Consider the following 27,622-nt stretch of genomic DNA (forward strand, 5'->3'; position numbering starts at 1 on the left):
TGACACAAAAAGCTGGTTGCCAGCAAATTCCTGGCCTTGTGCTGCTCAGCCTGGGGCCGAAATGGCTGCTAGAAGCCGAGGTCTCTGCAGGGCCCTGCCTGCCTCTCCCTGCCGAGCTTGGAGACAAGCTCACTCTGCAGCCGGAGGACGCCTGAAGCCTGAGTACGATGCGGTGGTGATTGGAGCAGGTAAAAGGGGCTGAGCCAGGGCTGAGGGCTGGGTCAGCAGCCCTGCTTAGAGGCCTGGTGGGGGCCCCTCCACAAAGCTGCTGCGCTCTCTGCCTTTGGGACAAAACTGCCCCGGGGTTTGGGTGACAGCGCGGGGGTTGTGGTAGAGAGCCCCGGTCTTGGAGTTGGTCACCTGGGTTCTGGTGCTGGCTCTGCCACCACCTTGCTATAGGCAAATTCTGTCCCTGTCTGGGCTTGGGTCGTTGCATCTAGAATGACGAGGGCTAGGTGAGCTAGGAGGTTGCTACGTATCCCCTGTGAAGTTAGCCATTTCCTGCCACGTTCACGAAGAGCACATGGTATATAAGGGCTGGAAAGAAAAAGCGTCAGGCCAACAGAGAAGTGAAGTCCAGCCACCCCAGTGCCCTGAGGTCTGGACGCCACACCTCACCACTGAGGTTACCATCCCCAAAGGAAACAAATCATTCCCCACCATTCATAAAGGGGATTAGGAGAAAACTGAAATGAGTCCAGAGACCCTAGTGCATGTCTGCGGAGGGCGGCAGTCCCCACTTCCTCTCACCTCTGGGGCGTCTGGGGGTCTGCTGCGGTGACCCTGCTGCACTTTGCTGACCCCAGCCTGCCGGGCACCACATTCTGACTGATGAAGTGAGGCTGCAGCTGGAGATGAGGTTACCTTCCTTTGGGGCCATCCATTCACACTCATAAAGGGCCCAAACTTGAACTTGGGGGTTCATGTAGAGGGACAGGAACAGGATGGAAAAAGAATTCAGCTTTAATGTTGTATCCCTATTTTGACATTTCTTCATTTGTATAATGTACTAAGTGCAGCAGCCATCTCCCCAAGGAAAGAATGTGTGCATAAATATATATATACACATACATGTGTAAATCATGAATACTGGGCCTAAAGATGTAGAGCACACAATTTACAATTAAAATATACAGTATTCTTTGTTTAGATTCCTAGTAGCCAATTGATTCTCATTGAATGCTCTCTGATTTTGCAAACTGAGTAGACAGCCTGTGGTTGGAACTGATGAACGAGGGTAGTCTGAAAGAACTGTTGTTTGATATTTACTTTGAAGAATATGAAGAAACAACAAAAATTTATGTCCAGACTTCACTCCTTCAATGACATGAGCAACTTTGCACAATTGGGTGATATTTTTGAATACTGGAAGGTTATTTCCTCAAATATTTTTCTGTACTATTCACCACATAACAGCTATAGGCACAGCACACCCTTAAGCCTAATCTGCAGTATTTGCATTTTCTCCTTCACTTTCTGAAGTGTGGCAATCAACAAAGCAATAAATCAAGCCCTGCTTTGTAGTGTTTGCTGGTTTCTGTGGTGTAGATTTTCCCATCGTGGCCTCAGGTTACCAACATGAGGCTCCTGAATGTGGACTGGGGAGAGAAACAGATGTAAATAACCTCAAGAGCACAGAAGAGAGTAAACGTAGTAAAATAATTATGAAAGCAATGAGTTTTTAGTATTTATTACCTTTGTTTTAAACTATTTAATGGTGAGTTAATATCATTCAATCTTTATAATGACTGTGTTGAACAACCAGCTCGCAGACTTCCCAGGAATTTCCATGAGCTGCTGGGAGTGGGTTCCAGCACCCTACTGACTGGAGCCTTGGAAAGTGGGAGCACCCCCGGCCTCTCAGCCCCAGAGAAGCCCCTGCCCTTCTCTGGCCCCAGTGGAGCCCACCTTGCTCTCTCCCAGCTGGGGAGAGTTCGCTCTCAGCAAGCACAGCTGCTTTGTTGATGCCCCACCGTGTGAGTGAGTCTCAGTCCATGAGCTTTTCCTTGAGAAGACTTCGCCTCTTTAGTTGCTGAGTCTAACGCGAAGCCTGTTTTAAGGGCACTTGGGGCCTGAGAGAGGAACAGGTCTGCATCTTCTGAGACAGGCTTCCTCTGAGCCCCTGGAGTCACACCTGTACCTGGAACCACCTTGAAGAGGGCCCTGCTTTGGTATTGGACTACATGTGCCCAAGAATGCTCCGAGGAGCTTGCTCCAGTGCCGACTCCTGAGCCCATCCTTGGCGAGGAGTGTTCTGCAGCTCGGGGGTCAGCAGGTCTGCAGCCCACCCTTTGGAGAACTCATTCCAGGGCACCTCCCCTCCGGAGCCCGCGTGCCCACTGCCCAAAGACCCTGGAGTCAGCCCTGGGGGTTAGCTGAGCCTGCATCATAAGACCCCTGGGAGAGGAGAGGGGAGATCAGGAGAAGCCTCAGGAGCGCTCAGCCAGGGTGGGGTGATGGGCGACTGTCGGAGCCTTGACCTTTGTCGTGTGAGGTCTGTTTGTACACTTGTGGGCCGATGGCTGATGATTAAACTGGACCCAGTTGTCTAGAAGACGTCATTAGTTTTCCAGGATATATAATCAGCAGTAATTAAAAAACAAATAGTTACTGCTTATTGCAGGCTGGCTGAGGGTCAGGTGCTTTACAAGTCCCCTCAGCCCTCCTCCCTGCCCCTGCCGGGTCCACAGCGTGGTCTCCATCTTACAGGTGAGGAAGCTTGAGGCTGGTGGGGGTTACGACGACTCGCCGAGGGCCGTGCTCTAGTAAAAGGCAGAAAGCGGTTTTGAGCCCAGGACTGTCTGCCTTGCATCTGTTGCAGGCATTTGAGAGCAGTGCTTTACAAACTGGAGTTTGCAATCCATTCAACGGGACTTTAAAAAAAAACGTTCTTAATATGATGATTTCGAAAGGTACCAGCAAGATAGCATATCAACCAGCAATTTTAGAAAATGAGATGCAATCAAAGAGAAAATATCAGTGTCCTTATCACATGTTAAGAATCAATATTAGTCTGTGAAACTTTTGTTTCTTTCTGTGAAATACATTTATAGGTGGGGCACATGCCAGGTCACAATGTGAAATGCATTTCTTCCTGTGGGTCATGATTAAAGTCAGGGTTAGAGACCCTTAATGGCTAAGTTTGGCTCAGTGACCTCTAGACGTGTGGGAGTCGCTAGGAGGAAAATTTGAAACAAAATCGGCTCAGCCATGAAGCTATCCATCAGGTGGGCCACTGCCGCTCTCCACTGTGTGGATGTTTGTCAAATGAGCAGCTGAGCATTTTATCTGAGACAACGCTGAGTTGAGCTTGGTGCCCAGAGAGCATGGTTATCTGCTGACGTCTTTAAAGACTCAGAGTGACCGTTTATCACCAAGGGGAAGGGACATGCCAAGGGTCACACACACAGCCTGCCTCCTGTGTCCTGAAAAGGAGGGGCCCGCCTGCGACTCCCCTCAGCGGCTGCACTTTCTCCTGAGAGTAAGAAAAGGCCTGTCTCCTTGGGTTGCCTCTGAGCCCACCTGCATTAGAATTACCCGGGAGCTTGTGAGAAATCAGCATTAGTCCAGGCCCCCGCCTCCAGCTACTGCATCGGAACCTCCAGGGAAGGGGCCTGGGAATGACACTCACGCAAGGTCCTTAGGCGATTCGGAAGCTGACTGAAGCTGGAGAGTGGGTCCAGCCTCGAATACCAGATCCTCCCACCCAGGGGCAGCCCTCCAAGGGTTAGAGAAAACCCTCATAGATGAGACAGGTACATCCGTCCAGCCCACGAGCAACCAGAAGCACTCCTAGTAACTCGAGCTCACAGTGAGCTGGACGTGTTTAACAACTGCATCTTGAACTTTCCACCCTCCGTGTTTGTAAACGGGGGGATTGGCAAAAGGAAAATCCAGGTGAATAAAGCTTCCTTGTGCACTGCTGTGCCATGGTTAGCTACACTTGGGCAAAAAAGCCGCGACTGACAGCAGACACCCACACGACCTGTGATCCTCCGGACGCCAATTACCACACACGCGCGGCGCCCCCCACCTCTCACCTCCTTTTCCCTGCCGAGAAGGCTGTGACGGGCCCGTCCCTAAGACACACTCACCTGCTCACTTCCGAGTAATGGACGCTGACGATGCGGGGCATTGTGGATAAGTTGGATCGGCTGACCGTGGATTTCTCCTCACCCCTCGTGGAGGCAGTGACCAGGCCAGGGGGAGGGGGCTTTTTCAAGCCAGGTACTCCACGGTGTAGCACTGCATGCTATTTCAGCATCTGACCGTGGCTCGGTGGGTGTGGGGGGAGGTCAGCTTTCTGCTGCCGCTCCAGGGTGTTCACGGGCTTGGAGGCAGGGAGGGCGGCTGGGCGCCTCGAGGACCGTGACTGTCTGCCCGCTCACCAGTGGTCTTCCTCCCCTCTTCCTGTCTCCCCACAGGACACAACGGGCTGGTAGCTGTGAGTACCTCTTCCCCCTGCCCTCCTCTCCCGCCGTGTGGCTCTCAGCAGCGAGGGAGTGTGAGGAGGCGGTGGGACAACCGCAGCTGCGGGGAGAAGAAGGCAGGAGGTCCACGCCCTGCCCCTGCGCTGGCCCAGGGCGGGGGGAAAGCACATCCACAGCCAGGGCAGGAGGATTTCAGGGCTGCCTTTCCTCTCCTTTCCTTCATGGGCACGGATTCTCCCCCTTGGCCTCATAGCTGGCAAGCCCAGGAGACGTGTTGAAGCTCGAGGTTCAGCTGACGGGCTGGGTGGGGCCCTCTGCCCCGAGATGTGGGCAATCCTGGTGCAGAGAGAGCTCTGGAGTCCAGAGCAGCTACGTGGACCAAAGTGTGCCCTGGAAACGGCAAGGAACCCCAGTTGAGCAGAGGAGGCGGGGACCCTGCCCCTAACACAGCAGGCTTCGAGGTCCCAGGCTGAGCCTGGTCACAGTTACCTAGCTCTGCGCATCTCAAACCTGAGTCGGTGTAGTCCTAGGAGGCCGTGGCATGTGCTAGAGGGTCTCCAAGACCACCAAACAAACTTGAAGCATCTTCCCGAAGCAGTGGCGGCTCTAGCATATCAATACAGAAGGACCTAGGAAACGGTGTGAGCTTGCTAAGGGATTTATATTAAACCTTAATGCTTTCGCTGGCTTTTCAATTCTACCTGAGGATTTTGCAGGGAAAGTTATGTGACTCAACCAAGCAGGAATGTAAAGCATTTATTTATATTAATGTAAACACAGGTTCATCCCTAGCTCTGCCATGTTCAACCTGTAAAGGTTAGAGAATTCACTTAGCTTCTCTAAGCCTCAGTAGCATGAGAGTGATGACACCCACCCTCCCATAGCTCTGTGAAGGTTGTAGATAATTTGCTTCAAGGACCTGGCCCGTAAAGCCTTGCACAAATGGTGGCTCTCACCTTTATTGGAGTTTCCAACCTAAGGCAGGCTAGCATCAACACCCTGCAACCAAACACCAGCAGTGACACACCTACAGTTAAACAAGGTGGGTTTCTTCTCGTGTTGGTGAAGGAGAGCACACACCATGGTGAGCCAGGGGTGCCAGAGTAGGAGGGTGCTAGAAAGAACCTACTGTGGGCTTTGGTTGGGTGTTTTGGGGGCAGGTCTAAGGAAGTGGAGGCTCGCAGAAGATGCGGCCTGAAGCATGGGCACGTCCCTGGCTGGGCATCTCCCTGAATCGTGCCTGTAGTGGGGGGAGACTAGTCTGAGGGCAGCTGTAATTGGCAGAGAAGCAGAGTCACTCATTTTGGCCGGGGCACGGGGTGTGCTTGGCACTTCGTGGGCATCACAATGACCCTGTTTTTGTTGGTCCTTAGACAAAATTTTGATGTGGGTTACTCTGTCTCACTTTACCATGGTCTCCGAGTCCCCTTGTCTGGGGCTGGGGTCTGCGGCACTGTGCATGTCTAGCAGGGGCATAACTGGCCCAGCTCTGAGCGCCAGACCTGCCTCTCCACGTCCTACGATGTCAGGAGTAGATCCTGGAGTCAGCCCATCTGGGTTCGAGTCCCAGCACCTCTTCTCTGCAGCTCTTGAGCCTGAGGGAAGCTATTAACCTCGTGGAGCCTCGGTTTCCTCAGCTGCAATCTGGGGAGAATCACAGTGTCTACCTCTGGGATGAGCGGGTGAATCAAAGGAGGTGATGCCCACACAGCATTGGGCACATAGTAGCTGCCAAGTGAACTTTTAAAGAAAGCTGACTTGTGCCCACGCCCTGCCTGTGAACACGCTGGTGACGGTGAGGATGGAGGGACCAGCATTCCAGGCCCGTAGAGTCACGGCTAGCTCAATTCAACAAATATTTCTTGATTTTCCAGTAAGGGCTAAGAAAAATTCATAAAAACCCCTGCATCCTGTGTTCCCCCAAATCATAGCTGGATTTATTGAGCACTTCCTATGTGCCAGGGACCATTTTAAGCCCCTTCTGGGTACCAGCTCAGTTCATCCTCACAGCAGCCCTATGAAGGAGGTAAAGCAGCTACTACTATCATCAGCCCCATCTTCGTTCAGGAGGAAACTGGCGTACTGAGGCCATGGCAGCAGAAAGAGTGAGGGATTGAACCCGGCGGTCTGGCTTGGCATTCGCCAGTCCGACCTCCCTGTGCCGCCGCCTCTTGCTGGCGCTTGTAACGGGGGCTGAGGCCCGTTCCCTGCTGGAGAGACAGACCTCCTAGGCGGGCTTGGCAGGACGCGTGAGCTCCAGGAGGGCAGGCTTTTTGCCTTCAGCGGGGAGTAGAGGGGCAGCTGCGTCAGGTCGAGGCAGCATTTACCAGATCTTAGACCTGGCAACGGTGGGAATTGGGGGGGTGGAGAGCAAATGGAAGGGCTTCCCGGAGGCGGGAGCAGGCTTGGACCAAGGGCGGCGCCCCTGCCCTGAGAGCCCCAGGACTCCAGGCCAGCCCTGCGGGAACCCAGACGTTCCGGAGGGCTGAAGTGGGGGCCCTGTGTGCCCCCAGGCGGCATACCTGCAGAGGCTGGGGGTGAACACGGTGGTCTTTGAGAGGCGCCACGTGGTTGGGGGAGCAGCGGTCACGGAGGAGATCATCCCAGGTGAGCCCCGCAGGGCTGTGGGGTGGCGGGCGGGACCCCCGGTGATCCCCAGTGACCGTCTGCTCTGATTTGGTTTCAGGGTTTAAGTTCTCCCGCGCATCCTACCTCCTCAGCCTGCTGAGGCCGCAGATATACACAGACCTGGAGCTAAAGGTAGAGCCCCCACAGCCAGAAGGTGGGGGTCCCGGGGCGGGGGGCAAAGGCCCATCTTGCTCCCCATTCTACGTAAAAAGTAGGTCCCTATCCTGAAGTCTTTCTCTCTTCCGTCCTGAGGGTTTGTCTCTTCCACCTGGTGTGTTCCCCCAGATGGAATTTGTCACACAATACCCAGTGTTCTAAAAATTGAGAAATTTCACATGAATTTGAGCGTCTTTTGAATAATGGGACCTGTAGACACCAGGCCACGTTCCTAGTACTCGTCCGATGCTAGGAAACCTCTCCCCTTAGATGGAACAGGGACCCGGTCCTGCCAGTCTCCACTGCCCCCAGCTGTCCTAACTGGCCTCGCAGGACACCTGCCGGAAGCCAGGGGCCTCTGGGCTTGCCCAGCTGCCTTAGGACCACAGCCTGTTTCTGCTTCTGTGAACTTTGAGCCTTTGACCATGAGGGTGGTTTGAGCAGGAAGTCAGACCCTGGGGACTGTTGCCTCTCCTGGCTATTGGGCTGTTTTCCCTGGAACCTGGGAGCTCTCGGGCGGCCCCTTGTTTACTTCTCTTGAAGCAGCCTACCTTTGTCCACACCTTGCCCAACTCTGCCCCACACTCGGGTTCCTTTCACCCCTCACTGCCCCCTTCATAAGCTCCATCACCGCATCTTGAAGCCGACTTAACGGCTACCTGCTTGGTGCCACTGTGCCCACCTCCAGAGAAAAGGCCCTCTGTGCCATCTGTATACGCGGCTGCTGTGCCCTTTAGCCCCACTTTGCTCTAGATTCAACGTTTAAACTTGGTAAGATTTTCAGCCACTATTCACAGCTCTTTGGCTTTTCAATTGCCTCGTGTAGTAGGAGGTCTTGGAACTAGGTAACTGTAGAATCCCACTCACGAAATACTTAGGATCACTGAGAGAGAAAGAGACAGAGATAGAGACAGACAGAGAGAGATGGGTGGGAGAGGGAGGGAGAAGCGATGAAGGGAGAGAGCGCGCGCGAGAGCCACTGCACTGCCACCAGGCTAAGTGCAGTCAAAATCCAGCCAGGACCTGAGAGACTGCTTATCTTCAGACGGTGGTGGAAGGCAATTTGCAAATGTACCAATTATGCTTAGTGGTAAATGTGAGCGAGGGTGTGAGTAAACCTTCCTTTAAGAAACCCAACTTGTGAAAACTAAGAATACAGAGATTTTTACAATTGTTCTCTTTATTTAAAAATTTAATTTGAAAATGGTATTTATCATAGCATTCCTTAACTAGAAACTCCCAAGTGATTTGAGCATATGATTTGACCTATGACCTTGGTTTGCATTAATAGGAGTTTGAAGCTTAAGAAAAGGAAAAGAGCCCTCAAGCATGATGCACCCAACTAACCCCATCTAGAGAAGGGAGATCTTAATTTAACAGGACACTGACAACCCGGGCTGCTTCTACAGGAGGGCAACTGAGCTCTTTCCAGGAATATTGTTTCCAAAGCAATAATAAAGTGCATTTATTTTACCAGTGTCAGGTCTTGAGCTAAGAGTTTTAATGCTCTCTCCTACTTGATCCTCACCCCATCCCTTTGGGACAAGAACTGCTAACGCCACCACTTTACGATGAGGGCACTGAGGCTTAGAAAGGTTAAGTTCACATAGCTGGAAAATGACGGAGAACTGGGGTCTAGGGCTAGTAGATTCCTACCCCTTGTTCTTGAGCTGGATGTTCTTGAACTCAGGCATCTGGAGAGCGATAATCTGCACTCTCACCCGTCTCTAGCACATTGCAGCTGGCAACGGACAGGGGTCAGCCATGAGCTCTCACGGCATCTCTGGCCTGGATAGAGCTCAGTGGCTGAGATTACAGACTCTAGAGTCTGAGTCTACTCTTCACCAGTTACGTGACTTTGAGCCTCATAGTGCCTCATCTTCCTCGTCTATAAAATGGGGATGGTAATAGTACCTACCCACTAAGGTCATTGTGAAGCTTAAGGAAATGATGCTTGATAATCATTAGCGAGATTCCTGGGGCAGTTAGTGCTCAGCAATTGTCAGCTATTATTGTTACTCCCATTTTGCAGTTGAGAAAACCAAGGCTCCAGAAAGACCAGGGAGCGCCCCCCAGGACTCTTGTCTAGCTACAGCTCCTCTGACCCTGCCTCTTAGAAGGTCATACCCGGTTGACTGGCCCTCAATGGAAGTGGGAGGTTTGACTTGGGTTCCACGGCCTCTCCTCCCATCCTAGAGCCGGAAGACGTCTGCACACGTCTGCACCCTTAGCTGCCCACTGCCCGGGCATCCTCCCCCACAACCTCCCTGCCCTGGAGGCCCTTGCTGGGGCCTGCTTCCCCTCCTGGATCTCTCTGTCCCCAGCTGTCAGCGTGAGCCCTGGCAGATCTGCCCAGCTGGATAACAAGTTTGCTTTTACAGCGCCTCCCATTAAATTGTGGAACCTGGCTGGGAGAAGAGAGCTCTTGCCCTGAGGGGCCTTTTGTCCCGCGTTGGTCAGTGGCCACCTTCCTGCCCTCCCTCCAGGCCTGCCCTGCCTGGTTCCCAACGGCAACCCCTTGTGCTGCCTTCCCTTCCTCACTCATCTCCTGGGTCTCAGCCGTATTCATTTTGATCACGGTTGGCCCCTGGAAATTTCTCTGAGGCACGGCTCTCAACCTTTCAGGTCTAGGAGAATGCCATGCCTAGTAGCAATGCTTCACTATGTGTCCATCAATTCTAACAAATGTACCGCACTAATGAAAGATGCTGTTAATGGGGAAAAGTGTGTGTGTGTTGGCAGGTGGGGTATGTATATTTTCTATGTAACATTTCCGTAATCTAAAACTCCTTTAAAATTTAAAAAAAAAAAAAAAGAAAGAAAAAAAAGAATGACATGGGAAACTGGAGAAATGAGCATTTCCCAAGAGTTCTTGATCAGAGGTTCTGGTTCTGGAGGCCAGGTGGGCCATCACGTCACAGTATGAGCACACGGTTCTGAAGCAGGTGGTCCCCAGAGCACAACTTTGAGAACCACACCCTCTGAATCTCTCATATCTCTGTTCACTCGTTCGTCCCTTCCCAACAATTTGCAGCCCAGAATAGCTATATATGCTGAGAAAGCTCATGGGTAGACCACAGAAAAGATTCGAAGGACTTTTTTTTTTTAAAAAAAAAGGAAAACGGCATGATCTGAGAAAATCCAATGGAGATAGTCCAATAGTTATTTAACATTCTCCTTCTCATTTGAACTCCACATAATTAAAACCATCAAGAATGTCAAAGACCTAATTTATAATAGAAAGTCCTGGAATCAAATAAAAAAATTATTCGAGTTCAATTAATTGTGCTTGAGACTACTCTTGGGTTTCTTGTTTTAAGGGTTTATTGAGACATTCACTCAGAAAATGCTTCTGAGCACTGCTCTGTGCCAGGAGAGGCCCTTGGGGATCCAGTGACTGAGGCAGGCAAGGCCTCTGCTCTTGCTAAGATAATTCCAGATAGAGGTAAGTGCTAGGAAGGAAAGGAAATAAGGCAAATGCTGGAGAGGCACTAGGGAGTTCCAGCCTGGTGACCAGAAAAACCTCCAGGCGGAGGTGACATTTGGGCTGACATTTGAATGCCAGGAAGTCACCGGCCATGTGAAGATCTGAAGGGAGAGGTTACGGTCAGAGGGCAGTGGAGGTGCAAAGACCTTAAGGTGGGTATGGATGGAATGGAGGTCAGTGTGGCTGCTGCAGACCAGGGACGGGCAGAGCAGAGCAGATGGGTGGGACAGGCAGGCAGGGGCCAGGTCAGATGGGGCCTTTCAGGCTGTGACGAAGGCCCTGCATTTCATCCTGGGTGCATGGGAAGCTAGTAGAGATGTTGAGTCAGGAGGTGGAATGATCTAAGCCAGTCTACCTGCTGGGGGGCCATGGACTGTGGTGGAAGCAGGAGTGGTTGCTGAGAGATGAGAAAGGCGGCTGTTGGTGGGGTTCACGAGAGAGATGATGGTGGCTTGAGGTGCGGTGGAGATGGATTGAAAGGGATGACTTCTAGAGACAGGGCTGGCAAGGTATGGTGATGGATGGGATGCCAGTGGCCAGGGCAAGAGGAGCAAGGATGCCTACTAGGAGTTAGGAAGTTCACTGTATTAAGAGGAACCCAGCTGGAAGTTCCTCCAACTTTGAGTAAAAAAATTTCCCATCTTAAGGTTTGAAGGGACCCTGGGGGTCTCCAGCCCGTATCCCTATCAGAGACTGGAATCACCTCCAAGAACGTGGTGGTCCTGCCCGCCTGGCATGTTTTGGGTTTGGGGGAGCTCCAGCTGTCATTGTTGGAAAGGCCTTTCTTCATTTCCTATCACTTTCCTAAAACTTCTACTCCCAGGTCTCATTTCTGTCCCCTGGGACTGTAACTTCCCTGCAACATAGCACTCATGTATTCAGTCAACGAAATATTGATTTATTGCACTGTATCTAGATGCTAGAGATACAGCAGTGAGAAAATTGCACAAAGTCCCTGACCTCAGAAAGCTTATGTTCTACTTTGTGGAGAAAGAAAAAAACAAACAAATAAAAACTAAGCATGTAATAAGCCAGGTAGTGACAAATGCTTTGGAGAAAAATAAAGTGGGGTGAGGGGGCCAGGTGTGTTGAGGTGTCCAGGAGAGGCCCCCTGGTAAGGCAGCATTTGAGTAGGAACCTCAGGAAGCGAGGAAGCAGGTTACCTGAGCACCTGAGGAAAGTACGCTAGATGGCGTGAGCAGTAAGTCTTATTTGCAGAGGTAGCTGGCCCCTTTGTTTTATCGGTGCCTCCTCTGAAAAAGTTGGTGTGCTCTTGGAAAGTTCTGTGTGTTAATAAAATATTTGTAAATCAAATCATTTTTTAAATGCACCAAGGGAACTTCCACTTAAAGTGACCCTGGAGTAAATGTGTCTGCAAAGTAAATAATTCTTTTTGCAATGTGAATAATTTATCTACCTTATGAGTATGGATTTTCACATAACCATTGCTGTATTGTGTCTTTCTAAATTTTAATTATTTCTGAAGTGGGGCAGTTTTACACCAGAGCTTAAGAGCCAGGGCTCTGGAGTCACGGGGATGTGGTTTTGAAACCCAGATCCGCCTTCTAACATGACCTTGGACAAGGTACTTAACGTCTCTGAGCCTCCAGTTTTGCATTTGTATAATAAGAACAGTAATACTTAGAGAGTTGTGAGGATTACAATCAGATAATAATTGTAAACTCTTTGTACAGTGTCTGGCACATAGTAAGTGGTGTATTGTAGTGTCTGATCTACCATAGGGCTTTTTATTAGTTTATATATTTTTTAAAAAGGACCCAAGGCCATATACCTTGGCCATATACACAGGTTCCTAGCTGGCCACACACAGGGTCAAGGGCAGGACCAGGGATCCCTTAAATTGTTGCCTGTACTGTTTGTGTTCTGCAGAAACACGGGCTGAGACTGCATCTTCGAAACCCCTACTCCTTCACCCCCATCCTGGAAGAGGGCCCAGGGGGCACGGTGCCCAGGTCCCTTCTGCTGGGCACAGACATGGCAGAAAACCAGAAGCAGATTGCCCAGTTCTCACGGAAGGATGCCCAGGTAGGGAGCGTGACCAATGGCTGATCTCCTTCCCCATATCAGGAGCCTGGAGGTAGCTCTTGAATGGAAAGGGCCTGGCTGGAGCTGCCCTGGAACGCTTTGTCGAAAGGCCAGGAAGGCTCCAGCCTGCCCTGGCCTTTAATACCAGCCACTGCAAAGAGAAGGGAATGATTAAGACCAGTGGACACTGGAGGCCATCAAACTTGTAAGTGGTTGATATGAGGCCATTGTTAGATTGCTCTCCACATGCTAAATTCCAGAAAGGAACCCATGGATATGTGCTTATACTGTGTCCACTTCATATCCCTCTTGCTTTCAGAAAGAATCCCAAGTGGTAATTAATATTAAAGTACACGTAAGCCAAAAAGGAGGGAGAAAGAGAGATCAGAGACAATCAAGGAGAATAGGATGAGTTGGATGAGGAAATTAGGACAAGAGAGTTGCAGTAAATATTCATTTACTTTGACGTCAGTCCCCTGGCAGCCAAGGCAAAAAGGGGCCATGATGTGTATAGGTCTGGTGAGAGGAAGTACATGTATCTGATGGAGAATGCACATTATTTTCTTAAGATTACATTTTAAGGGATGTGTTGGGTGGCTTTGTCTAGATGAGTCACCAAATAATATAATGGACCTGGCATGATGAGTTTGCTGGTATAGAAAGTCCTTGAATGGCCATTTCGGGTACCAAACCTGAATAGCAGCCAAAGGTGTAGCATTCAATCATGGCCTGGTGAGAACATTTTTGTAAGAATCTGGGCTATACAATCCATGTATGTGGTTGTACAATCCTTGTGTGGGTTTTTTTTTTTTTGGGGGGGGGGAGTTGTGGCTTTTTTGGTGCTTTAACCTGATATTGGGTATAATCTAGAGAGCCACAGACACACAGCAAAGCTCTTCAACATGATTTCTAAATCTGGCTGATGATCAGAATCCCCTGAGGGGCTTTGATTTTTTAAGTACTTCTCAAGAGAGTCTTTTGTGCAGCAGGTTGGGGACCACTGCCTACCCAGTCCTCCAAACCCAGCCTGTCTCGGATGCACTTGAGAGGGTCCAGTGCTAGGCCGGGTCCCAGGGCCTGCAGGACGCTGGCTGAGGCCTTGTGCTCCAGTGACCACATGAGCAGGAAGCAAAGGCCGCATCCTCCTGTGGGAAGTGGGGAGTCCGATTTCTGGTTTTGTCTTTACATGTTGTCATGTTAAAGGCTCTGAGAAGTTCTGCTTTAGAAAAAGCTGTTTGTCATCTTTACCAAGACTTCTCAAATATGCTTCAATGTAAAATTTTTCTTCGGGTCACACTTATCAAAATTCCATAGGTATATGAAAAAAAATGACCCCCAAATCGAAGGCTCTGGGCTAGGAATCAAGACAGGGACCTCGGTGGGACAGGCACCCATCCCTGCTGCTGTGCATCAAGGCAAGGAAGGGTGGATGTCGGTAACCAGGCTCAGGAAAGACAGGTCTCAAAAACAGGGGCTGGTGGGTGATGGGACACAGTCTGCTGCTCCTAATGACAGGAGGGGACGTGAGACTTACATGAAGATTAGGGTAAGGAAGGAGCGGTCAGCATGCTGGAGAACACAGGAAGAGACCTTGCTTTTACCAGCAACAGGGAAAAACAGGACAGAGAAGAAACTTTAAATGGCTCTAGGACTTACCGCAGAGGCCACACTAGGATACTTGCCAGTTTCCTGTGTCGGCCAGTATTGACCCTGCTCCCTGTCACCGCCCTGAGTGGCGCTTCCATTCACCCATGATCTCTCTGACGTCTTGTCCTGGTGCTGACGCTGGCACGCAGTCCTCGAGTCGACAGAGCGGAGCTGAGCCACACTGGGGATGAAGGCTGAGGCCTTCAAGACTCAGCTCTGGGATGTGGTGGCATGGAAGGCAGAACATGGGGACACTGTCCTCATGGGGCTTTGGGTGACGGGGTCTTGACGTGGGGCTCTGTTGCAGGCCTTTCCGAGATACGAGGCGTTCATGAATCGCTTGGCGGCAGCCATCGACCCCCTGCTGGACGCAGCCCCGGTGGACGTGGCGGCCTTCCGGCATGGTTCCCTGCTGCAACGTCTCAAGGCACTCTCCACCCTCAAGCCCCTGCTGCAGGCAGGTAGGTCCGTGATGAGGGACCTTGTGGAGCTGAGCCCATTTTCTCAGTGGCTTGACCTCCAAAGCTGCCTGCCCACTGCTGTTGATGGGTGAGCGCTGCCTCGTGTACTTTCCTGGGAACGGCCTAACCTGTGGGGTCCTGGGGTAGAGCCCAAGACAAAGGTGCAAGTGGTGGATACGGAAGGGTTGGGGGAAAGGAGGTGTGAAACTGGAGAGAGTCACACCAGGGAGCATAGAGCTGACCTTCCAGCTGGGTGACGAGGTGCTGGACCCTGCGCGGGCCTTGGAGGAGCCAGAGGGGGAGACGTTTCTCCATCAGCTTCTGTCCCCCACTGGTCTCAGGCTGTCCATGGGACGTTCTCTCCCACACACCTAGTCACACGTCTATCTTTGAGCAACACTGTGTGCCAGGCACTCACTCAGCTGGGCTTTGGGGCTACACTCGTTCAGGATCATGATCCCTGCCTCGAGGTCTTACTGCCCTGACTCAGATAGTCTGTCTTGGTTTCAGAGGAACAGGTGAGCCACATCAGCTACCTGCCTGGGTGTGGGCCTCTCAGAGCTCAAAGTAAGAAAAATCTTCAAGTTCAAAATTATCAAAAACAATGCTGAGGGGAGCGGCCATGGCTCAATCAGCTGGGCTCCCATCTACCATATGGGAGGCCCTGGGTTTGCACCCCAGGGCCTCCTTGTGAAGGCAGGATCACCTGCACGCTGCAGAGCCTCCCGGAGTGCAAGCACCGTGGAGTACCACCTGGCCTGCAGGCACCACAGAGAGCTGACTCAGCAGGTGACACACACACACACACACACACACACACAAAAGGAGAAAAGCAAAAACACAGAAGAGCACGCAGTGAATGGACACAGAGAGCAGACAGCAAGCAAGCTGCAAGGGGGGAGGGGAAATAAAATACAGACACAAAAGAACGCACAGTAAATGGACACAGAGAGCAGAGAGCACACAAAAAACCACGGGTGGGGGGGGGCAGGATTAAAAAATGCTGAGATAGAATGTATTAAGTGCATATTAGTTTGCAAATGCTTTGCAGATCTCATTTAATCCTCCCAAGAGCCCTATAAAATAGGCAATAGTACTCCCATTTCACAGATGAAGCAGGTTTGGCGATGTTAAACATGTGCCCGAGGCCATGCAGCTGGTGAGAGGTGAGGCCAGAATTCACATTGCTTCTGTGTGACTCTGGAATCCTGCTTTCAACTGCCATACTGCCTCCCATCCGAAATCCTCCCATGCCTTTATGCCTGGGGCACCAGATTAGAGTGTTTCCTTATTACCTGTCCCAGTTTATGCTTTGCCCGTCTTCTCTCTTAGGCCTCATCCTGGGAGCCCAGCTTCCCCAGTATTACCAGGTCCTCACAGCTCCAATCACCAAGGTAAGCAGCTCCCAGCCTCAGGCCAAATTGCAGAGTAAGGGGACCTCGCCTCTTTTCCGCCAGGCCCCTCAGCCCTTCTCCCTCCCATTTTGCTGTCGCAGGTGCTGGATCAGTGGTTTGAGTCCGAGCCTCTAAAAGCCACTCTTGCCACAGATGCCGTGATTGGAGCCATGACAAGTCCCCACACTCCAGGGAGCGGGTGAGCGAGGTGGCCGAGTGGGGGCGCAGGGGAGAACTTGACATGGAGCAAGAGTGAGAGCAGCAGCGGCCTGTGCTGTTTGCTAAGCCCACACCATCAGCCAGGCACTAAGCCAAGCACTTCCTGTGCAATTAGTTTAACCCGCAAAGAGCCATCCGAGGAACTACAGTTCAGAGAAGGAAAGTATCTTGCTCAAAGTCACATGGCTAGTAAGTGGCAGAGCTGATTTCCAACCCAGGTTGTCTGGCTTCCCGGTATCTTCTTTCCCAGCCACTGCTCTCTGCTGCGTCACTAAGAAAAGCCTCTCCTCGCTGCCCACTGCGCTATCTCAACATTCAAATCTTCCTGCTGTCTTTCTCCTCCTCTCCTCTCCCCCCTCTCCCTAGCTTATCACCTCCCGCCAAGCCCCGAGTCCTGCCTTCTGCCACCATTCCTTTCCCTAGATTCCAGGGACACACACAGGCACGTCTGTGTAGGCAGGAAGCTGCCTTTCCCTTTGAGGGCAGGGTGTGTGCTGACCGTCCAGTCCGAGAGGTGGCAGTCAGACACAGTGAAGTCTGTCGTTGTGCTGTGGCTCCTGGTCGGAGCAGGAATAAAGTGCGCATGCGCACGTGTGTCTGTGCCTCGGGATGGAGGATGCTGCCAAGTGTTGGGCCATTTCCAACGCACCAGAAGAAGCAGCTAGAAGTTGTCAATGCTGCTTTTCCCTCAAGGGATGAGAGCGCCCCTTGGAAGTGGTTTTTCAAAACGCATTAAACCTGCCCCAAATTCCCTAGGGCCGTGGACGTGGGGGCCCGGCAGCAGCTGCCACGCCTTGGCTGACCCCCGTGATCAACCCGAGATTTGATTCTTCCCACAGGGGCCTCCCGTCCTTCTCTCTTTGGTCTCTGGGAGGTTTAGCTAATGCCCAGTTTGTGAAATGTGCCTTGAAGCCATTTGTTTCTTCACTAATTCTTTCAACAAATACTGATGGCGTACTTGCCTGTGCTAGGTGCTGGGATATGTGGTGACCAGAGCTGAGATCCTAATGGAAGAGCTTGGCGTAGCGCAAGCTGTGATGATAAGGTGTCACACGTGTTATGATGGGGAGCAAGGAGGCAGAGCAGGGAACTCGGTCTGGTCTCGAGGTCGGAGAAGGCCTAGAGAGGAGGAGGCCCAAGGGACATAGACAAATTAGCTAAACCCACGATGAAGAGCAGGGGGCGCCAGGCAGACAGCATGTGCAAATGCTCGGGGGTGACACTGTGCGGTTCATTCCAGGAACTGAAAGAGGTGGGGTTTTGCAAGGGGGTGCATGAGGACAGAGGAGACCAGCAAGCAGAGAGGAGGCTCAGAGACTGGCTGTGACCCTAAGAGCAATGAAACGCCAGTGAAAGATTTCAGAGGAGAGAAGTGACAAGATCGTAGCTGGAGAAAGGACTCTGACTTCTGTGTGGAGAGAGGCCTGCGGGGAAGCAAGAGTGGGAGGAGGAGTTCCGACCAGGAGGCTGTGACTGCAGCAGATTATCGAGGAGGCGAGAGCAGCCTAGCCAGGCGAGAGGCAGCAGGGGCATGTACTGGCAAGCTCTTCAGGCGGCGGGGTTGACGGCACTCAATTGGACGTAGGTGGTGAGGGACTAGTAGGAGCCTCTGTCAGCGCTGGGTTGCTGTTGGAAACCCAAGATGCCTCTTGCTGAGATGGAGAAGATGGAAGGAGAAGCAGGTTGAGGGGTGGGGGAAGGTGGTGAGTTTAAGATGCCTGCCCAAAAAGCATCCAAATGGAGATATCTGTGGGCGACTGGGCATACGGGCTGGAGCTCAGGGGAGAGCTGGGGTTGCGGATTCGGGCCACTCCAGCACATTGTTGGTAATAAAGCATGGGGAGAGGAGTGAGAAGGCGAGGGCTCGCACAAGAGCCTGGAGCTCATCTAAAGGCCTGGGAAGAGGCCGAATGGGAGGAGGGAAAGGCTGAAGGTAGAAAACAGAGAAGAGCATTTTTACGTTTGCACATTCACAAGCTCTGGGGAGAGTAAGTCTCGCCTCTAGCCCCTGACTCTGATGGTCTCTCCTCAGGTATGTGCTGCTGCATCATGTGATGGGGGGCCTGGAGGGGACACCGGGGGCCTGGGGCTACGTCCAGGGTGGCATGGGTGCCCTCTCTGATGCCATCGCCAGCTCAGCCACTGCACATGGAGCAAGTATCTTTACTGAAAAGGTGCCTGACCCCGCTGCCCCCCACCCTCGTTGTTGGCGAGGATCCCCGGCAGGACAAATTTTTAGGGTTTTCCAGCAAAACGAGGTCCCTCGTTTTACTGCTAGTCAAGGGACCGTGTGGCTGAGCAGCTGTCCACAAGGTCCCAGTTCTTCCACCCCCTTCCCTTTCAGTTTGCAGCCACTACCCCCTGTTCAGGCTGAGCCTTCTTGTTGGAGGGGGTGGGGCAAGGCTGCCCCGAGAGCTGCAGAGCTCGGCAGGGGTGGGCTTGGGGTGAGGAAGCGGTGAGAGCCTGAGAGAAGCAGCGGCCTTGGAAATCCTCCAAGGTCCTACAGGACTTCCCTTCCCGGCGGCGCTGCTGGGGCCTCTTTCCCGTGGGCTCCAGACCGTGGCGAAGGTGCAGGTGGGCAGTGGGGGCCGCGTGCAGGGAGTCGTGCTGCAGGACGGCGCGGAGGTGAGGAGCAAGGTGGTGCTGTCCAACGCGTCACCCCAGAGCACCTTCCTGAAGCTGACGCCGCAGGTGAGGCCCGGGGCGGGGAGGGGGGTGCCTGCCCAGACGGGGGCTGGGAAGGGGGGAGCCGAGGAGCCAGGACTCCATTAGGGCGGGAGAGGACGGGGCAGCCTCGGGGCGGTCAGCCAGGACAGGTCTCCGCTCACCTGGGGCAGGTGCTCCTCTCTTACCTTGTGGGCAGGTAGCAAGCAGGGAAGGAGCCTCGCTGGTGAGGAGGAAGGTGCAGAGATGTGGGATGACACCCACCGTGCAGCTGAACCCGGGTGTACCTTGCCCTCCACTGTTATTTCTGCAACTTTCCTACCACCCTGACTTCTCCCCCCGCTTGGAACTCAAATTCCACCATGTGTATCAATTATCTATTGCCCTATTAGTGCCGCCCAACAACCAACCACATAACATCCAGGCCTATAACCATCAGTATGGGTTTACTCACAGCTCGGGAGAATTCAGTCCATCTCGGCTGAGCTCGCTGACCTGGACGTGCTTGCGCATCCCTGCGTGGGCCCTGCTGATCAGGCCGGGCTGGCTCCTGTGCCTGGGGGTCGGGCGCTGTGGCCGACGCAGGGTGGCTTCTGCTGGGGTGACAGGGGTGACTCAGCTCCACCCCACGTGACTTCCATCCTCCAGCAGGGTGGTTCAGGCAGGTTCTCAGGATCTGGCAGGAAGCAAAAGCAAGCAAGCTCGATCACGCAAGTGCTTTCCAGGCCTCTGCCCGCATCAGGTTTGCTAACATTAGCAGAAGTGAGTCTGATGGCCCGGCCGGAGTCAGAGTGGAAGGGCACGACGGAGATACGCAGCAAAGGGCCACGGGTGCAGGAGCAGTGGGGATTTGGCATATTTTTTGCAATTGATCACACGTTCCCTGTCCTCAAATTAGATAATACTATGTTTTTGAGCATGGAGTGCCATCCATTCTTGGGGCTATCCTTGGGGACAAGGCACCAAATTTCTGAGCGATTCCACTAATAAATTTAACAAGCATCAGTGCAAAGCATCTTGCTAAGGCAATTCTGAGATAATCAAGACTTCCAAGAGATTTTAGACAAGAAGAGAAAAGACACCTGCAAACCACTGGCCAGAATCCAAAGCAGGAGGAGATGTGGGCTATTTTTATGCCAGATCTGCTAGCCAAGCACAGAGGAAGAAGGCATTAGAGCTAAAGGGGAGATCGAGGAAGGCTTCATGGAGGAGGTGGTTTGGATGACAGTGAGGGATGAAGAGGATCTCGGTAGGTGGACAAGGACCCAGCTGGAGCAAAGGAAGACCGCCATCCGCTTGGGGCTTCAGCCATCCCCAGCCTGTCACAGAAACTTCCCCTTCCAGGAGTGGCTTCCTGAGGCATTCATCAAAACCGTTTCTCAGCTGGACACCCAGTCCCCTGTCACCAAGATCAACGGTAAGAGGCACACCTGGACTGACCTTAGATGAGAGAGAAATCTGCGAGTCAGGGAACCCTGCCCGACATCCCCTCCCCTCCCTGCCCTCCAGCCTGACACCCCGTTTGAAGGTGAAACACTTTTTCATACTTTTCCTTCCCAGTCCACCACGCGGGTGAGCAGAGTGATGGGTGTAGAGGGAGGGCCCGGGGGGGCTGAGGACACCGGCCTTTGGGCCCTGACCCCCCTCCTTGACCCCTCAGTGGCTGTGGACAGGCTGCCCAGCTTCCTGGCTGCCCCGAACACTCCGAGTGGCCGGCCACAGCCCCATCACCAGTGCTCCATCCACCTGAACTGTGAGGACACCCTCCTCCTCCATCGGGCCTTCGAGGACGCCGTGGACGGCCTCCCTTCCCACAGGTGGGTGGCTCGGGCTTTGCCCCATGTCACCTGCCCCGGTCTCCTGGGATGTTCTTATTCAAGGGGCAATTGTCCAGACAGAGTGGGGAGCAAGGCGTGAAACAGACACAACGCTTACGATAAAACAGACACACAATTATTTGCAACCTAAGGTAAAGATGTGTGCCCTGAGAGTGTTAGAGGGCAAAGCTCATTTATTCATTCATCAATGTTCGTTGGGCGCCTCCTTCTGTGCCTGACACAGTTTGGGGACCTGGGCACAGAGCAGGGAGCAAAGTCAAGAAGCCTCTGCTCTCAGGCCGCTGACCTCCTGGTGGGAGACAAGACAGTCAGCCAACGTGCAAGGTGGCGATAAGTGCTATGGAGAAAAATAACACAGGGGAGGGGAAGGTGCTCTATTCTATATAAGGAGCTCAGGAAAGGACTCTCTGATAATATGGCACTTGAGCAAAGACAGGAAGGGAGTGAGAGCACAGGATATCTGGGGAAGAGCCTCCAGGCAGAGGCAAGGTCAGGTGCAAAGGCCCTGGGGCAGGAATGTGCTTGCTGTGTTGGAGGCACTGTGAGACCAGTGGCTGGAGAGAGAGAACCTGGGAATGAGTGAGGGGTGGGAGGTAAGGTGAGAACTGCAGCTGCGAGATCCTGCCAGGCCTTTTCAGCTGCTCCTGATTTTCATTCCAGGAGGGTTTGCGTGGTGCAGTGATGCTGCCTGGCTTGTATTTTAGAAAGAGCCATGCTGCCAGGTGGAGATAATTGCAATTGGTTACTGTTGTAGAATCCAAGAAAGGAGGAAGCTCGGACCAGGTTGGGCACAGTGGAAGAGATGAGAAGTGGCAGAAGAATGGGTGTATGTCGAAGGCGAAGCCAACAAGATTTGCTGTTGGACAGGAAGTGGGGTGTGAGCGAAGAGGAGGGGCAACTGGGTGGTGAAGGTCCGTTCACGGACATAGAGACAATTGTATATGGGGAGAGCAGGTTTTCGGGGTGTCAGGCATTGGGGTTTGCGCAGGTTAGGTTTCAGATATGACGTGGTCCTCCACGTTCAGGGGGATGTCATGAGGGATGCAGTGAGAAGGGGTTTTCACATGGGCCTAAAGGATGGGCATGTTTGCAGATCAGCAGAAAAATGTGCTCCAGGTAGAAAGGAAGATGGTGCAGGCAGAGGGGGCAGGGGCGGGGAAGATTCAGCCATTCTACTGGGGTTCGGGGGGCCCAGCAGCTCTGTTTTGTTTGACCTGCCCAGGAAAAGGTGACCAGGCAGGGTTTAAGCTTGATTGAAATCGGGCCGTCTGAGCACCCCTCCACACATCCTCAGTGTCCACCTGGACCCTGGAGACATCTGAGTTTGGGAGCCGCTGTTAAGTACCTGGTTGTGGTGGGGGGATGAGGAGCCCCACATTTGGAGAGATGCTGGGTTGCCCGAGCCCCTGCGGCTGGCCTGGGGCAGGCTGGGCGGGGGAGCTCCTCTGGGCTGGCCTGGTCAGGGCTAGTGGTCAGGGCTAGTGGTCACCGGATGTGCCAGCCAACACCCGCAGGGCCTCTCAGCGAGATCCGCCTGGCCTGCGTCCCCTGAGGGGCTTCATTTTTTAATTGTTATTACTCAACGTTTTGTTTTGAAATAATTTCAAACTTACAGGACAGTTGCAAAAATAATACACAGCCCCATGCAGAGAACTCCCGCATACCCTGTCCTCCCAGATACCGAGATCCACCAACTTTTAACCTTTTGGCACATTTGCCACATCATTCTTTCTACCTATCCCGTCTAGCCAGCTAGCTATCATCTTCTGAACCTTTAAGGGTAGGTTGTTTATATCCTGCTCCTTGAACACTTAACACTGCCATGGACGTTTCCTAAGAACAAGCCTGTTCCTGTTTGTAACCAGCTTACTTGCAGTTACCAAGCTGAAAAACTTTAACATTGATATGAAGCTTTCAGTCTATACTCCAATTCTTTCTTATGTTCCAATAATATCCTTTTGGGTATTTTCATCATTAGATCCAGTCTAGGATCACGCCTTGCATTTGGTTGTTGTCTCTTTAGGAGGCATAAATACAGCAGGAACTTTCCTTCTCAACCCTCCCCTGCCCGCACTCGGGCCTGCATCACCTTCACGGTGTACCCTCACCACCATCCGTCAATAGGACTTTCCCGTCTCCCCAGATGGAAACCCTGCACCCACCATGCCCGGACCTCCTGCTCCTCCGCCCTCCCCCTCCTGGTCACCTGTGCTCTACTTGCTGGCTCTGAATTTGCATGTTCTAGCTCCTTCCTACAAGTGCAGCCCTACGCTGTCCTCATGGGCCTTCATTTGTCCCAGGTCATCAGAGCAGCTCCAGCCCCTTCCCCGTGGCGCGGTGCTGCCCCTCAGCCCCGACCCTCTTTCTGCCCCCTGGCAGGCCTCTGATCGAGCTCTGCATCCCCTCCTCTCTGGACCCCACCCTGGCTCCCCCCGGCTGCCACGTGGTCTCCCTCTTCACTCAGTACACTCCCTACACGCTGGCCGGAGGCAAGGTCTGGGATGAGCAGGAGAGAAATGCCTACGCAGACAAAGGTAAAGAGGGGCTTTGCCTTGGCCTTCAGAGCGGCAGTCAACTAGCTGCCGGGTTCAGGGTTAATGCCCACAGGCTCCTGTGCTGGCCGGAGCAGAGAGAAGTCCCCGAGGGAACCTCAAGTCCACGATCTTGGCAGGCATTTTGACGTCCGCTGCGTTCCTGCAGGTGGGCTGAGGAAGTTAAAGAGATCGTTCCTGCCCTCAGTTGTTCAGTCTCGTAGCTGAGACTAATAAATAAACGAATAATTTTAATATTACGTTCTGTGTGACCCAAAGGAGGAAGCTGTGAGCCAAAGAGACAAGGAAGGCTTTCCAGAAGCAGGAACATTTAAGCCTGTTTTTAAAAGGGTAAATAGTTGTTGGCCTGCCAGGAAAAGGCATTCCAAGTAGAGAAAACAGCTTGAGCAAAGCAATATGGTGAAAAGAGCTTTTTCATATTCAAGGGAGATAAATAAGTTTGTGTTCAGGGTTGGGGTGAGGGGGTATGGAAGGAAAGAGGGCTGGGCGGCCCTAGGGCCCGTAGGCCTTGGTGACAAATGATTTATTCGCCTGTGGACTGTTTTTTAAAAAGAGTTTATTGAGGTATACTTCATATGCGATAAAACGAGCCCGTTTTAAGCACACAATTCAGTGGTTGCGCAAGCACCCCCGCAGGCCGGTGGACGGTTGTGACGGCTGCTGCACGGCCTTCTCCTGCCCCCTCACTCCCCCGGGGCTTGGCACCCCCAGTGTTCGACTGCATCGAAGCCTATGCCCCCGGCTTCAGGCGCTCTGTGGTGGGCAGAGACATCCTCACGCCACCCGACTTGGAGAGAATCTTTGGGCTTCCCGGAGGGGTAAGTACAAGCCTGGGGGTTCCTCTTCGCCTTCTCCCGGCCCGCCCACGGCCTGCTGTGTCCTCTCGGCTTCGCCCTGTCTCTCTGTGCCCACCCTCCCTGGGAACGGGGGACAGGCAGGGGCGGAGCACAAGGCTGCGGCCCTTCCGCTGGACGTCGGGCGCCAGCCCCCTCACAGGAGCCCCTCAACTCAGGGAAGCGCGTCCCCAAACTTTTTGTCAATATTTCAAACATTTGTGAACCTGGAGGCAGAGAGAACAGTCAGGAGGCCAGTGCTATCCAATACAGAAGCCACGAACCGCACAACCCACCGAGCATGGAAAATGTGTCCCGTCCTGACTGAAAGGTCTGCCAGTGAGGTCTGCCAGTGGATTTTAAAACTGGGTACACAAAAAGAAAGGGAAGAGTCTCATTAGCAATTTTCATGGTAATTACATGTTGAAATGATGATATTTGGGATATAGTGGGTTAAATAAAATATAGTATCAAAATTGATTTCACCGATTTCTTTTTGCTCTTCCAATGTGGTTACCAGAAAATCTAAAATTACTCATGTGGTTCGTGTTATATTTCTACTGGGCAGCACTGGTCCAGATATAGGGTAACAGCCAGGCAGTGTAGAGGGAATGGCATGGAATGACTGGAGGTGAGAGGCGCAGGGAAGTGAGAGTGGAAAGACCTGGTAACCGCGGCGGTGGAGGGGGCACGGTGGTGGAGGCTCCGGCCAGAAGCCTGGCAGAGGAAGGCAAGGCAGATGGGGAGAGACGCAGGCTTGGGGGAAGGGGATGAGCTCAGTTTGGGGTGCACTGAGAGGGGCAGCCACAAGGGTTTCCCCATCGTGGCGTCCAGCAGACATTGCTCTCCCTGCCCGGGACACCCACCCAGGCTGCCCTAGCCTTCTGCCACCCCCCACCGCCCTTCTCAGCCTGCTGCTGGTCTGACACAGGCCAGGGACGCAGACCTGACCTCGGGGTCCCAGTGGCCCTTAGCTGCCATTTACTGTGATGCTACTGGGGCTTGGGCCCCTGGCATCTAGTCTCAGATGGTATCTTGGCTAAAGAAGCACGTTCTAGTAGAAACAGGTGCCAGCAGCTAAAACAAGTTAAATTCTTCTATTTTTCAAAAAAATTGGGTGGAGGGCAGAGTCCATAGCAAAAGCTTATCAAATTCCCCTTTTCTCTCCCATCCAGTTTCCTCACATTCTGATCCCACCCCACCCCCACCCCCACCCCCCCACACACTTCTTTCTTCCCAAAAAAATGCCTCTGGAAAACTCCATCTCTGGCCTTGGGCCCACACCTATTCTCTCTTCCCCTTTCCTTCCTGCATCTTAACAACCTGGGAGGCATTCCTGGGAGAAGAGGGGAGGGGAAACATTCAGCAGGCAAAGCCTCTCTGGCAGGCCCAGGGAGGTCAAGGCCATAACACTCCTACGTTAACGACTGTGGCCCTACCTCCACAGAATATATTCCACTGCGCCATGTCCCTGGACCAGCTCTACTTTGCCCGCCCCATGCCCCTGCACTCCAGTTACCGCTCTCCCCTCCAGGGCCTGTATCTCTGTGGAAGTGGGGCTCATCCCGGTGAGTACCTGGAACCCCGCTACCCTGTGTGGGCTGCGAGGGCTGGTGGGAAGTCAGAGGCTTGCAGACAGGACCAGGATAAGCCACAGGGGAGGGAGGGACAGAAGGACGAAGGGAGGGCTGGATGCGAGCATGAAGTCCCACCTGAACAAGCCATTGCCTCCAGTTCAGAATTCTCAGGCCACAGGTAGACAAACGGGGGTGGTCTCCGCCAGGCTGCCCACAGCCCTCGCGTTCGCGCACGCCTCCTCCTCCTGAGGTTTGAGGATATATCCCAACAGAGGCAACTCCAAATTCCAATTGTGGGTTGTGAGAGACCCATGTCCCTAAACCCCCCATCCACCTGTAAACCAGTAAGGACCAGTAAAGCTGAGTTTCTTAATTTAACAATTATTCTCTGCACCTATCCCAATCCTAACTGACCTCACGACGGCCAGCGTTTTCTCTGAACCATGGGGCCTTGGCCTCCCAGAGAGGATCTGTGCTTAGGCCCCTTCCCCCTCAAACCCGTAGTCTCACGTTTCAGCTTCTCCTGCTAAGAGCCTCACGCTGGTTCTCAGAGAGGGGAGGGCTTGTTTGGACGGTGGACCTGACCCCTCCCTGGGAGATCTGATGCAGGAAGCCTGGAGGGGAGCCCAGCGTCCGTGCTTACCTGCCGGTCAGGCACTCGGCGGCCCAAGGCCCCAGCAGCCTCTCGACGCAGCCGCGTGCTGGTGTGTCGTGTTCTGGTGTGTCGAGGGCCCCCTTGCAGGCCCTGCCCCTGCCCCTCCCTGCTGGCTTGGCCAGCAGAGCTTTGGATCACGGGAGATTCCCTTCCAGGAGGAGGTGTCATGGGCGCCGCTGGACGCAATGCAGCCCACGTGGTCTTTAGGGACCTCCGGAGCATGTGACCGTGCGCTAACTCTGACCCAAGAAGAGGTTGTGCTGAGTCACCATTGAGCTTTCAAGTCCCCCATCGGGTCGGCTTCCCAGGAAGCTCCGCTCCAAAGAGTACAGCCACGTCCACAGGGCTCAAGCCACCGTTTTAGAAAAAATGTACTGATACATTCAGCATAAGATAGCCATGTACCCCATGCCACTGTGAGTGAACTAGTTTTGTTTTATTAAAAGCAATGTTTTATAGAGATAGTTTGCTTGTATTTTTTGTCCTATGTATCAGTGGATCTGTTAGCTGGATACGCTTGTCTGGGATACTCAGTATTCTCACCACATCAGCTTGCAACAGTCCATTTGACCAAGGGAAGATTCCCATCCAAACATCCCTTTCATTGCTTGGGTTCCCCACTACCAGCTGATGTATACTTATTTTTTAACATGGCACCCAGAATTGAAACCAGCTTGCTAGAAGCAGTTTAGGTAGGACAGAGTGGATCAATCTTGGGGTCAGCTGAGCCTTTTCCACATGAAGGGCTGTCAGACCAGGGCTCCCCTGTTTGGCACTGGTGCAACTGACTTTTTGAGCTTGTTGAAAATTTGGATTTTGTCCGGGTTGCCAGTTTCCTGAGATTTACTTTTCTCCAAAGACTTCCCAGGGCCCAAGGGAAAATAATTGTTTTCTTTTTTAAAACAGAACGTGGGGCAGGGAGCTGACTGATTTCTTCAGTGAGATGTGTCTATAGCCCCTGTGAGGGTAACTTTCTCACCATTCCATGCTAGGTGTCTTGGACTCAACAGCACACCTATTCTTAACACTTACTAA

General features: G+C 52.8%; 1 protein-coding gene and 1 long non-coding RNA gene across 2 annotated transcripts; one reads left to right on the forward strand and one right to left on the reverse strand.

The window, feature by feature from the left end:
- On the forward strand, positions 1–27,047 carry PYROXD2 (pyridine nucleotide-disulphide oxidoreductase domain 2). The gene is made up of 16 exons (XM_004457028.5): positions 1–188; positions 4,425–4,444; positions 6,944–7,037; positions 7,117–7,190; positions 12,592–12,747; positions 14,702–14,855; positions 16,188–16,249; positions 16,351–16,448; positions 18,501–18,642; positions 19,025–19,159; positions 20,477–20,549; positions 20,793–20,949; positions 23,350–23,504; positions 24,234–24,340; positions 25,803–25,923; positions 26,743–27,047. Exons 1-16 carry the CDS (start codon positions 62–64, stop codon positions 26,811–26,813), a joined length of 1,746 nt encoding a protein of 581 aa, XP_004457085.1. The 5' UTR covers positions 1–61; the 3' UTR covers positions 26,814–27,047.
- LOC131278707 (uncharacterized) lies at positions 1,675–4,820 on the reverse strand. Its single transcript, XR_009186116.2, has 2 exons — positions 4,095–4,820; positions 1,675–2,762 (listed from the first exon to the last, which is right to left on the reverse strand). It is a non-coding gene; the product is annotated as an uncharacterized lncRNA (long non-coding RNA).
- Positions 27,048–27,622: the final 575 nt, after the last annotated feature.

This window comes from Dasypus novemcinctus, chromosome 6 (assembly GCF_030445035.2).
Source record: "Dasypus novemcinctus isolate mDasNov1 chromosome 6, mDasNov1.1.hap2, whole genome shotgun sequence".
NCBI lineage: Eukaryota > Metazoa > Chordata > Mammalia > Cingulata > Dasypodidae > Dasypus > Dasypus novemcinctus.

What these genes read in the sequence shown, in the direction of transcription:
- PYROXD2 (XM_004457028.5), top strand. Translation starts at nt 62, where the DNA reads ATGGCTGCTAGAAGCCGAGGTCTCTGCAGGGCCCTGCCTGCCTCTCCC. An exon ending in CACGGAGGAGATCATCCCAG is followed by an intron (nt 7,038 to 7,116) that starts GTGAGCCCCGCA and finishes ATTTGGTTTCAG; the next exon opens with GGTTTAAGTTCTCCCGCGCA. An exon ending in TCTTTGGGCTTCCCGGAGGG is followed by an intron (nt 24,341 to 25,802) that starts GTAAGTACAAGC and finishes CTACCTCCACAG; the next exon opens with AATATATTCCACTGCGCCAT.